This window comes from Portunus trituberculatus, chromosome 36, assembly GCF_017591435.1.
Source record: "Portunus trituberculatus isolate SZX2019 chromosome 36, ASM1759143v1, whole genome shotgun sequence".
NCBI classification, from domain to species: Eukaryota; Metazoa; Arthropoda; class Malacostraca; order Decapoda; family Portunidae; genus Portunus; species Portunus trituberculatus.
The window spans coordinates 11970144-11982795 of record NC_059290.1 but is presented as its reverse complement, the minus strand read 5'-3'; the positions used below and the strand labels follow the sequence as shown (position 1 = coordinate 11982795).

The 12652-nt window shown below is 41.4% G+C and overlaps 1 protein-coding gene across 3 annotated transcripts; it reads left to right on the top strand.

Annotated features, from left to right (window-relative positions):
• The first annotated feature begins 204 nt into the window (after positions 1-204).
• On the top strand, positions 205-12363 carry LOC123513723 (zinc finger FYVE domain-containing protein 21-like). 3 transcript variants are annotated; one of them, XM_045271117.1, is made up of 7 exons: positions 205-923; positions 5408-5422; positions 6765-6912; positions 7735-7785; positions 8235-8403; positions 8769-8932; positions 10438-12363. In XM_045271117.1, exons 3-7 carry the CDS (start codon positions 6784-6786, stop codon positions 10624-10626), a joined length of 702 nt encoding a protein of 233 aa, XP_045127052.1. In that variant the 5' UTR covers positions 205-923; positions 5408-5422; positions 6765-6783; the 3' UTR covers positions 10627-12363. The 3 variants fall into 3 exon arrangements, with proteins under 3 accessions (XP_045127052.1, XP_045127050.1, XP_045127051.1); XM_045271115.1 differs by lacking the exon at positions 205-923 and adding an exon at positions 4150-4190; XM_045271116.1 differs by lacking the exons at positions 205-923; positions 5408-5422; positions 7735-7785.
• Positions 12364-12652: the final 289 nt, after the last annotated feature.

The window sequence follows — 12652 nt, the reverse complement described above, 5'->3', positions numbered from 1 at the left end:
GTAGTAGTAGTAGTGGTGGTGGTGGTGATAGTGGTGGTGGTGGTAGTAGTATTAGTAGTAGTTGTAGTAGTAGTAGTGGTAGTGGTAGTAGTAGTGGTGGTGGTAGTGGTAGTAGTAGTAGTAGTAGTAGTGGTAATAGAAGGTATAGAGTAGTAATGGTAGTAATAATAATAGTAGCAATGGTGGTGGCGGTGATAGATTACACACACACACACACACACACACACACACACACACACACACGTGATGATTCCCTCAGGTGTAAGGAAAGAGACAGGCAGACACACAGGTTACGCTTGTTTGATGATTGCTGGATTAACGAGAAACAAGCGTAGAGTAACAAGCCACAGCCTCGTTCACACATTCCCGATCAAAATGCCATCTAATAGATAACGCGCGCTGTCCAGGAACCAACAGGATTCACATTACTTTATACCTACTTATATCATTGGTATTACTATGAATATAAATACAGGATAAGTTGTGCTACCGATCTATGCACTAGTATCAATACCACTTTCTTTTCCAATAATTAGCTGGTTAATTAATAGAGGTACCGTTGCTACGCTGATCCAGGCAGTGACACCACCCGCCCACCACTCCCACGGTCCCACCCTCCCTCCAGTTCAGGTTTTCCTACTCTTTCGTGGCGGCAGGAGGTGTGCGGTTACCTTCTACTACTACATTTAAAAACCTCTGGTTAAATTGACACGGGGTTTTTAAATTATCTTTACGATTCTAGTGACATACTAACAGGATTTCTACACTCAAAAGGCTCTGTTGGAAGTGACACGTACGGGATATCGCGAGTGTTTTCAAGGTTTTCTGACTAAGAAGAGTGCGTTGCTGTTTTCGTCTCAAAATCTTATTGCTGGACTAAAGCCATGAAAGCACAACAGCAGAGAAAGGACTACGTTATCAAGGTGACGCAGCTTTTTCCATGTCTCGGTGTTTCTTTTAAGGCGAGTCACAGCCAAACAATAACTCTGGAAAAATCATTAAATATCTTCCGTGCCATTTGTAAAGGTCTAGGTGAGGAGGTTAAGTTTTATTATTCATTATTTGGTTACATTCGATTTTATTTGCCAGCCATTTTGCTTTTTTGTATTAATATTCCGCTAATCATTGAAAACAAAACGACTGAGATGGCAGCCAGCCAGACATGACCTGCCTTATTTCTCACTTTTATAGAGCTACCTAGCCTCAACAAGCAGTCGCGTCACTAAGCTTTCATATCCAGTATTTAGAAATACCGCCATGACCAGGTTAGGTTTGGGGAAGGTTTTTTCTATGTGATGTAGAGGGAGGTGTCCACCCGAAAACAGACCCCGCCGCCAACTTGAATCCCATTATTTATCAGTAGTATTATAGGTCTGTCTTGCCACAACATGCTGCCGCGTCACTAAGCTTCCATATCCAGCTTTCACACATTGCCATCATGGCCAGGTCTAAGTTTGGTGAAGGTTTAAGTGATGTACAAGGGGGTTAACACTCCCCACGACCCGGCCGCCATCTTGGCTATGCCTATTGCCTACCCCAGCCCACCCAGAATTTTCCTTAATTCGTGGAGTGTTTATTTGTGCTCATTACTAAGATTTTATGCTTTCTACAAGTATTTCGCTGTGTTTGAAGTGTTTTCCGTGCGTGTGTGGGGTGCTTCATGTTGTTGTTGGCGTTGTTTTTCGTGTTAAATAAGGGCATTTTTTGGCGCCAAATTTTCAGTACCATCCAGAATTTTTTTTTGTTAGAGGCAGTATCAAGTTCTTATTGTTTTCAAAAGATAGTTGATGTGTTTTAAAGTGTTTCGCTTTCCTGGTCTCTGGAATTAGTGGAGAGTAGAATTGTTTTATAAATGTGATAATGTTCCAATAATTTTTTTGTTGTTACCCTTGTGAATTCTTAATCTCTGACTCTAGCTCACTCTATAGTGTTGGAAAAGACTGTTCGTATTTTTTAAAGTGTGTTTCATTCATTTGAAGTGAGAAGGGGAGGAAATTTCAATATTTCTAAATGGGGGACAAGGTTCCAACAATTTATTTATAGTTCTTTTAAAAAATCTTTAATATTACTTGGGTTTGGAATCTCTTTATAGTTTTGATATAAGTTAAAGTTTGTGCCAAGTCAGAATATGTAAAGCATTTGGACCTGGCTGCATTTTTTCGAGGGGTCATTTTTTAAATTATCTTCGTATCGTATAAAGCCCGCCAGATCAGGCCAGGGCCGTGACGTCATCAGTTCACTGGGCCAGGCCGTGACGTCACGATGGCGGGAACCTCCCAGCTGCCTTCCCTTCCTGGCTCTCTTGTCTATATTTAGCATGATTTACTGTGTTATACCGTGTATGTGTGTGTGTGTGTGTGTGTGTTTTCACAATGTCATCATCTTAGCAGTGAGTGTGTGTGTGTGTGTGTGTGGTCTGTTTTCGCAATGTCATCATCTTAGCAGTTTGTGTGTGTGTGTTGACCTGTTTTTCATTAGACACAAAATTATAGTGTGTGTGTGTTGGCCAGTTTTTCATAAAACACAAAATTATAGTGTGTGTGTGTGTGTTCTTCTGTCTTAAGTTGTGTAGATGATGATAATGGTGTGTGTGTTGTGTCTGTTTTCGCAATGTCATCATCTTAGCAGTGTGTGTGTGTGTGTGTGTGTGTGTGGGAGACAGGGCAGGAGGCACTGCATGCCTCCACCACGCACGGCTCCAGTCTACTCTGGCTCGCCCCCACTCTGAAACCCTTCTGCCGCGCTCCTCCATACTTTCAAAGGGCTCCACGTTAATATAAGCGGAAGACAGCGGTCCGTCTCTGGCAGCAAAAATACTTCCTAGCTACGCCACTGACTTGATGTGATAGATTTTATGGTTTAAGAGTTATGAAAGTACTTGTAAGTGTAGAAGTGTATAATCAAACACGTATTACCTTGTTTTTGTCATCTAAGGCTCTAGTGGAAGTGATTGGTATGGGCAAGCGTGTAAATGACTTGATGTAACAACTATTATTGTCTATCGTGAAGAGATTTGAAAATGTAGAAATGAATTTTGTCAACATTTAATGCCTCGTCTCAATCACTTTAACAGGCTCTAGTGGAAGTCATCACGAATGTCAACAGTACGTTCATAATTGTAGTGATAGTTCAACAACTCTACTCACCAGTCACTCTCTCTCTCTCTCTCTCTCTCTCTCTCTCTCTCTCTCTCTCTCTCTCTCTCTCTCTCAAGTACGATACCTAATGCTCAAGTATGTTTCTTCCTTCTTCCTCTTTGCGAGCAGATGTAGAACTTGTAAAGAGAACAACAACACGATATGAAATGTCTCGAATAAAAGAGAAAAAATATCATTCACGTATACGTAGAATTACCAATATCTGTTACTTGAGGTTGACTCTTTCTGTCTCTTTACGAGCTCCTGAAGGCGACGCAAACGAAGAACTTGTAAAGGGAACACGGTATGATAAGTTTTGAATAAAAAAGAAAAGAACGAGTATGTTTATCAATTACCACAGTAGTTGCTGGACACGTACTCTCTCTCTCTCTCTCTCTCTCTCTCTCTCTCTCTCTCTCTCTCTGATATTATTCCTCGTCAGAACTTTGTTTATTAGATTTGTTTAAATATAAAGATAATTTTTAATTTTCACACACACACACACACACACACACACACGCCCGGTAGCTCAGTGGTTAGAGCACTGGCTTCACAAGCCAGAGCACCGGGGTTCGCTTCCCCGGCCGGGTGGAGATATTTGGGTGTGTCTCCTTTCACGTGTAGCCCCTGTTCACCTAGCAGTGAATAAGTACGGGATGTAAATCGAGGAGTTGTGACCTTGTTGTCCCGGTGTGTTTTGTGTGCCTGGTCTCAGGCCTATCCGAAGATCGGAAATAATGAGCTCTGAGCTCGTTCCGTAGGGTAACGTCTGGCTGTCTCGTCAGAGACTGCAGCAGATCAGATCAAACAGTGAAACACACACGCACACACACACTGAACTCAACGCAATCTCGCGGGGAGTGTGTTACGCAACCGAGTCGAGACACACACACACACACTTATTTGTCACCATATCTGCCATCATTACGTATATTAAGGTTCCCGTAGTGTCTTCCTCCACATAACAAGGAAGGCAGCATTGGAGTGACTCTGCAGCTTCCTCGTGGCTTGAGCAAATACACCAAACATGGCCGGGCTGTGGAGTGACTCAGGGTACCGGGCTTGTTTCCTTAGTGAATCTGCACATTTTGGTTATATCCTTGTTGTTGTAATATCCTGGAGCGTTAGGTAGAGTGTGGCTTTGCTTGGTTTCCCTGGTAATTGCCTCAGTATTCAAGGCTTTTTAATAGTACAGTACGAAACCCGAGTGTTAGAAATCTGCACATTTTGATTATATCCTTGTAAGGTCTTGGAGCGCTAGGTGGAAGTGTGGTTATGAACGGCTTACCTGGTATTTGCCTCAGTATTCAAGGCTTTTCAATATCATGTACAGTACGATACCCGAGTGTTAGAAATATTATGAAAAGGCAATAGTTTTAATAACAATGATTATTAATACTTTTCTTGGTATAATCCCAATATATTCTGCTTATTTTTCAGAGATTGGGTACGGTGAGGTTAGGATCCCTTTTGAATTTTAGTGTATTCCAGCTCATGTATAATCTTTTCGTCTTTTATCGCAGCATTTTAGATTAAAAAGGCGTCAATTGATAACACGTATATAGTAGTTTCTCACACGTGTCCTTCCTCCAGCATCATATACTTTCCCAGACAGTGCCACTCAATCGAGGTGCCAGGACAACTTACGTGAGGCACTGAATTGTCAACTAAATACGTGTTTGAAATAATGCGTAGTAGAGACACGAGTGAAGTAATTACAATCTCTTTAGCTATGGTATATGTAGTGCGTGCCACTTGTCTTGTTTCAGCGGATGTGTGTATATCATTTAAGTGTTACTGATTTGTATGTACTGGGAATACGACATTTACAGGAAAAGTAAGTAAAGTTCGTAGATAAGCAGACTGACCGACAGACAAACATGCCACTCCCCCTCCCACCGTTAGCGAGGTGCCAGTTATAGTGCCAGAATTATTTACATGTCATCTTTACTAATGTACCGCTTGTCATTCCTATCAGTCCAAGCACAACCCTCACACCTCTCTGTCAGATAAGAGTCAGAGCCAATTAGCAGACCTGTCAAATAGCGAAAATGTGTCATACCATTACAACCGCCCCGTAAATCAGTCCACTAATGCATTACCTGGCATCTAAGCTAGTAAAGGCCAGCAGGCACCACTCAAGGCCACAGCTGGGAAAATAAAAACACCTTCTGACCAAGCTTCCAGTGATAAAGGCAGAATATTAACAAACTGACCGCTCTCTCTTTCCAAAACTCGGCATCCTCACGACCCGAACTCGGCCCTATCAGAAGTCCTCCTCGGCACTCTCAAACAGTGTTGCCACGCGTAGGGGAAATCCCCTACGGTAGGGGATTTTAGGCCTCTGTAGGGAGTAGGGGATACCTACGGGGAAAATCGCCTCATCGTAGGGGAATGTAGGGGAAAATTAAAAATTTTCAACTGTCAATCAATTTCATACACGAAATCAAAATGAGAGAGAGAGAGAGAGAGAGAGAGAGAGAGAGAGAGAGAGAGAGAGAGAGAGTGACGAGTCTGATACGTGTCTATCCTTTCTCTACCTGACTCGACGATTCGTGTCCAGTACGGCTGGATTCGATCCCGTTAGTGACATTCCTCTCAATACTATTAAGAAACTATAGCATTTACAAGTCTGAAAATAAATATGGCACGACTGAAATTCAACTGAAATTCAATATGGCTTACATAGACAGTCCATCATTTCTTAATATAAGAGGATATTACTTTGTAGACACGTCGGGAGTTAGAATGTGTTAAGTATACCTCCATTTATTTTTTCCATTTTGAATCAAATTGGTTGCAGTTGGATAAAGTCTATCCTGGGATACTTGCAAGCGAAACCCTGTCAAAACTGAAGCCACACGAAAGAGGGAGCTTTCTTTCACGGTGTAGAAACTGGTACAAAACTGCATGCTGTCAAATTCTAAAAAGGATTAATCTAGTGGATCCAGTTTTTGCGGCACTCAAAGACGTTAACCATGAATACATTTTGAAGGATAAAGCTGAAGTGAACTCAGCAGCAGTCTTGTTTCAGAGGCTACCACGTTTTCTTCCTGATGCTAATGTACAAATCACTGATCGACAATGGAGGTCAATTTTAGTTGATGAAGAGGTGAAGAAAGGAGGATGGGAAAGTAAGAGCATTGAGGAGTTTTGGAAAGAAATGAGAAAAGTAGCTTCATATGAACAACTATCAACCTTCATGCTGAGAGTAACAGCATTACCCCAAAGTACAGCAGAAGTTGAAAGAACATTCTCGAAACTTAACAACAAATCAAAACTTAGAAATAAGTTATCGACTAAGACACTGGAATCAATAATTAAAACATACGAGAGATTTCTATCAAATTTTGCCCTGACCCCTTCTCTGTGTAAGCGGTATTCAAGTGCAAGAACAAGGTACTTCTCAAAATACTCGGATAAAGATGAAAATGCTATGTTCGTTGAAGCACAAGAATCTTCATAATCATCATCAACCTGCTAAGCATGTAAGTAAACATTTTTTTTTCTTTTTTGCATGTGTAGTCTTTATTTCAGTATATAATCACGATTTGTGAGCGTAGGGTAATGTAGGGGAAAATCACCTTGGCTGTAGGGAAAATTAGTCATGGAAGCGTGGCAACACTGCTCTCAAAAGTCCCTAAACATGGCAGCAACGTCCTCGCCAGGGAAGAGGCTCCTCCGCTCTAAGTCTGGGCTGAGGATCGTGCCCATGAGCGAGTGTGGCAGGAGTCCCTTTGAGTTGAAGGAGCCAGAATGGATACCAGACAAACAGGTGAGGGGGTGCGAGGCTCGAGGCGGAGTGTGTTGAGGGTGTTCCTGAGAGGCGAGGGTGGCCAGAGAGAGTCGAGTGGGAGGGGATAGAGATGGAATAGGGTCACGTTTGGGTAATAAATAGTTCAGAGGTGTAGATGGAGGGTAGTGATTAATTATGTTAGATATGTGACTCAAACAAGCAGTGGCAGTGTCCTGAGAGGCGAGGATAGCCATAGTTGAGTGAGAGGGATAAAGATGGGGAAAGGTCACGTATGGGTAGTAGATGGATAGTTAATAGCAGTAGATAGTGGTGGAGGGAAGATAGTGGTGAAATTTGGATGATATATGACCCATACAAGCAGTGGGAGTGTTCTGAGAGGCGAGGATGGCCGTAGTTGATTGAGAGGGATAAAGCTGGGATAAGGTCACGTATGGGCAGTAGATGGATGGTTAAGAGCTGTAGATAGTGGTAGATGGAGGGTAGTGGTGGAATTTGGATGATATGTGACCTAAACAAGCAGTGGGAGTGTCCTGAGAAGCGAGGATGGCCAGAGTTGAGTGGGAGGGGATAGAACTGGGAAAAGGTCATGTAGCTATGGGTAGTAGATGGATGGTTAAGAGCTGTAGATAGTGGTGAAATTTGGTTGATATGTGACACAGAAGCAGGTGGGAGTGTTCTGAGAGATGGAGGTGACTAGTGAGTTGAGTGGGAGTGGATGGAGATGGAATAGGGTCACATACAGATAATAGATGAATAATTTAAGGCAGGAGTAAGAGAGTGGTTGGAGTGATGTGTGTGTGTGTTTCAGTTTGTCACTCACTTGGCAATTGTGATTTACAGAGCCCGACATGTATGGACTGCAAGGAAAAATTCGACTTCCTCAAGAGACGGGTAAGAATATGAGTAACCTAACCTAACATCGCAGGGAGCTACACCACCCTTGACTTCCCTAACCCAACAGGGCCTCTACTTCCTGCTTCCTGTCAACCTCCCTAACCTAACCTAACCTAATTTAATCAGGGGCTCTGTAGAGGAGATTGATTCTGCTACTCACTCGCTCATCTTTTTCTATGTAAGAGGAGCAATAAAAACGATTAAATAAAAAAGGCCCGCTTAGATGCCAGTTCCCAAGCAAGTCCAAGACATTTAGCCAAAAGAATAGAGTGAATATCTTGAGACCTTCGTGAATGTTTGGCCCAGATCCATAACCTGTCACAGAAGAATGTTATATCAGTGTCACCACCTCAAATTGTCCATCTTGATGCACAGTTTCTTCTTTATTCCCTTGTTCACTCTCTTTCTTGGTTAGCTTTGCCCTGACAGCACTCCTATTCCCCTAGCACCACTGCCGAAGGTGTGGGCGAGTGTGCTGTGCGGCGTGCTGTGACACTCGCATGGAGCTACCCAGAATGTGCTTCCTGGACCCCGTAAGGCTGTGCTCCTCCTGCGCCAACACCACACAGAAGGAGAAAATCTTCTTCAGCCAGGACCTCAAGAACTTGGTGACGGGTGAGTGGCTTTCTGCTAACTCAGGCAACACAACAAGGGTGACGGAAGCAAAATTAATTTTCGGGTCACTAATCATGATACAGATATTCACATAGGAAGAAAATTAAGAATAACAAGATATATAGCCACTTCTTCATCTTTCAATAATAATTCACACATACAGGAACATCTTTTCCTTTAGGTATTCAAGAAAAACAAGAAAAACATAACCTATAACTTATTTAGCCACCAGTTAGGTTAGGCTAGGTTAGATTAGGTTACACGCACATCCCACACTCCTGCAGGGTACTCTTGTATTTTGGCAATGACACAGCAATGCAAAATCTGTAACCAATATTTTCTACCGATCACTAAAAATTCTGCAGGGGCAATTTTGTGTGTGGGCAGCGACAACCCCAACTTGGCCCACTGTCGCCTCTCCCCCGACCATCGCTTCCTGATGTTGTCTGGAGACCCTAACTCACCTGACCCGCCCACCTGCATCCCTCTGCACAGATTGACGAGCCTTCAGGTGGAGAGAAAAAACCAGGTAAGCTAAGTTTTCTTTATTTTGAATTTGTAAGTTTTTATTTGTTTATTTATTGGTGTATTTGTTTTGTGTATTTTGTGAGTCTTTGGGTTTTCTTTTTTTTTTGTCATTATCATCATTGTTTTGTTATCTTTGTTGTTTTCATCTCTCTCTCTCTCTCTCTCTCTCTCTCTCTCTCTCTCTCTCTCTCTCTCTCTCTCTCTCTCTCTCTCTCTCTCTCTCTCTCTCCCTTTTCATCAGTATCATTGTTGTTTTGAAGCAGAAAGCAATGACAATATTTTTCTATGTTCTTATCTTCATCATTCTCGTGTTTCCTTCTCATCATTTTCGTTACAGTTTTTATTGCATTGACATGTTGTGTATATGATTCCATTGAATAAGTTGACCTTGAGTTTATTATGCATATGTGTTTATGTTCTTCCTTTGTTTTCTTCTCACCATGGACAAGTTTTATTTATGATCCTTGTGAATAATGCAGCGTTAATGACCATCACACATGAATGATTTTGGTTTGTGTCTTATTGTTTTTATGTGTTTCTGTGCTTTTACTCTCTTCCTGACTCATGACAAGAACATAACTTTCTCTCACAAACGCAGCTGACAAAATTTACTATGCAACCAAAATTTACATGCATTTGTCGAGCAATGATGCAAGTTGATACAAATTATTCCTCCACTGTAACTAAAAATCCATAAACATGCTCCTGTAAATATAGAATGTGTATTTACCTGTAAGTTGCATATGTACTGGTGAGGCCTGAGTATGTGCAGTATTTACCTGTAGAGTCTTGAGGTCCCTGCCTGCTCCTGTTTGTGAGTTCTTTTGTGTTCACTGAGGTAATCATGGAAGCAATAAGAGTTGTAACATCAAGTCAATTCAGTGTAAATAGAAAGTTAGTGAGATAAACAACCACAGGAAAGTAAGAAGTTGTTACAGAAAGGATAAAAAACAAAAGTACAGCTCTGCCATGGAATTGCCATTTAAAGAGGGAGGTTTCAAGACACTTCCTTCAGTTTTGGATAACCGTTTTGACTTCATGGACTGACACCTGAGTCGACCTTTTATTTTTTGTTTTTTTCATTCTTTTCATTCCGTTAGCGTTTTTTGTATGGCTTTTGTTTCCCTTGTCTAGTTTTACCTCTTACAAAAAAAAAAAAAAAAAAGTACCTCTTACTGCACATAAAGGAAGAAAAAGGAAAGAATTTAGGGAGTGGTTGCCATGGTACAGAGGAACCACATGCACTTTTAGGTATGAGAGGTCTCCTAGTGCACTGGTTCAAATCTTGGCCATGGTCTGAGTGTAGGAAGAGCTTTCTAACTCAGGATTATAGTTTCCTAGTGGGTGGGCTTTCAGATAGGAGGTACCTATAAAAGATATCTCCTTTAGTCTATAAATTTCCGTAAAAACCCCACATGATATATAAAAAGAAATAGCAATGACAACAACAATAGCAATAAGTACACCACTAAATCTACAAATCTTGAGTGAGTGGGGTGTTGCCAGGACACGGCTGGGGGCTGCCTGGTGAGCGGCCTGTTGGTGCAGTACTGCCTGGCTGGGGAGGAGATGCAGGACATCACCCTGGAGGCCCCATCGGATGCCACAACCACTGCCTACGCCTTCCTTGCCGCCCTGGAAAAAGCCGTCTTCATGATGCAGGAGTCCAGGGATGTGATTGGCACGGGGGAGTAGCGATGGCTTAACCCTGCGGTTACATGAGTGGGAGGTTAAATTTAGGGTTCATTTAGGTCAGTTAGGTCAGTTTTAGGGTCATTTGGATATGTTAAGGACAATTTTCTAGGGTCATTTGGGGATGTCAAGGACAATTTTTAGGGTTATTTGGGTATGTTAAGGACAATTTTCTAGGGCTATTTGAATGCGTCTGGGGCAGTTTTAAAGGTTATATGGATGTGTTAAGGACAATTTGCTAGGATTATTTGAGTGTTGAGGTGAAGTTTTTGAGTTCATTTGTGTTAGGCAAATTTTTAGGGCATATTTGAGTGTGTGAGGTTGGTGAGGTTACTCAAGTGTGTGGAGGTTAAAGGAAATGAAATCTTGAGGTTATTTTGTGAGTGTTAGCACAATTTCTTGGGTTTATTTGAGCATTTGAGGTTTGATGAGGTTATTGAGAGAAAGAAAGTGAGGTTTTTCAGTGTCATATGTGTGTTTGAAAGGAGAGGTTTAGGGCTTCTTACATTGGGATAGGTTTGGTGAGGTTAATTTAGTGTCAGGTCAGAGTGAGGTCATGAGGTTTGTTGAGGTTATTGAAGGAAAGAAAGTGAGGTTTTTCAGTGTCATATGTGTATTTGAAGGGAGAGGTTTGGACAGGTTTGGGGTTTCTTAGAATGTGGTAGGTTAGGTGAGGTTATTCTAGTGTCAGGTCAGAGTGAGATCATGTAAGTGGCAGGGCAGAATTTAAGGATTATTTAAGTGTGTCAGGTTTAACATTTTGGATCATGGAAGGTCAGATTAAGTCATTAGAGGTCATTAGCCACTTAGCTCTCAAGAACACTGACCTTTGACCTTTGTCCAGAGTATATGTGGAGTGGTTGTTTGTTTGTTTGTTTTTCTGTGCCATTGTATTACATGAAGAATTTTTTTTTTCCATGTTATTTGTGAAGTGCCACTTTTGATATTGTTCAGGAAAAATTGCCAAAAAGAGAAGTGTTATTTGAGATATGTTTGAGTGTGTGTGTGTGTGTGTGTGTGTGTGTGTGATCAGTTCATTCATGTATTCTATCTTTTCTTTTTCTTTTATTTTATTTATTCATGTTAAAAGCTTATCAGAGAAATTATTTGCTGAGAGATATATTACAGGGAGATGTTGGTGTGTGTGTAATTCACCTCGGTCGTCTGCTGGTCACCCAGCCAGTCTTCCCCATTATGGAGCGAGCTCAGAGCTCATAGACCGATCTTCGGGTAGGACTGAGACCACATCAACACACAACACACACCGGGAAAGCGAGGCCACAACCCCTCCAGTTACATCCTGTACCTAGGTGAACAAGGGCCACACATTAAGAGGCTTGCCCATATGCCTCGCTGCTTTCCGGGACTCGAACTCGGCCCTCTCGAGTGTGAGTCGAGCATGCTAACCACTACACTACGCGGTGTTTGCTGGCTGGAAGATGTTGATGTGTGTGTGTGTGTGTGTGTGTGTGTGTGTGTGTGTATGCGTGATTGTGTGAAAAGCTCATTGCGAATTCTTAACTTTAGGATTCTTTTTCGGGAAGAGTGATGCATTTGGTATTCAGAAACAAAAAAAAATCTTAACAAACAAGGAAATTTACTTGATTTATTGAAAGGCTCATAATTAACTACTCACTGCTTTCTCTTTCTTTTTTTCTATCTATTATTTCTTGACACATTTAGTATATAGCATTCAAAGAGTCTTGCCAAACATACCACTAGGAAATGTATATGTTCAATTTATCTAAGAGCTCATGATTAATTCCTCTCCATAGATATATATATATATATTTTTTTTTTTTTTTTTTTTAGTGTCTCATATTAATCATGTTTGATATTCAGAAGTGTCTTACTGGAAACATGACTTGAGGAAATGTGTGTGCCAGATTTATGTTAACACTCCACAAACTTGGAATTCCTTGATGTTTTGAGTCTGTGAGGAAGACTTTTTTGTATATAATGTTAATCGGTAAACACATGGAAGGATTCTTTGTTTTGTATATTGAGTTATCGAGACAAGGGAAGACTT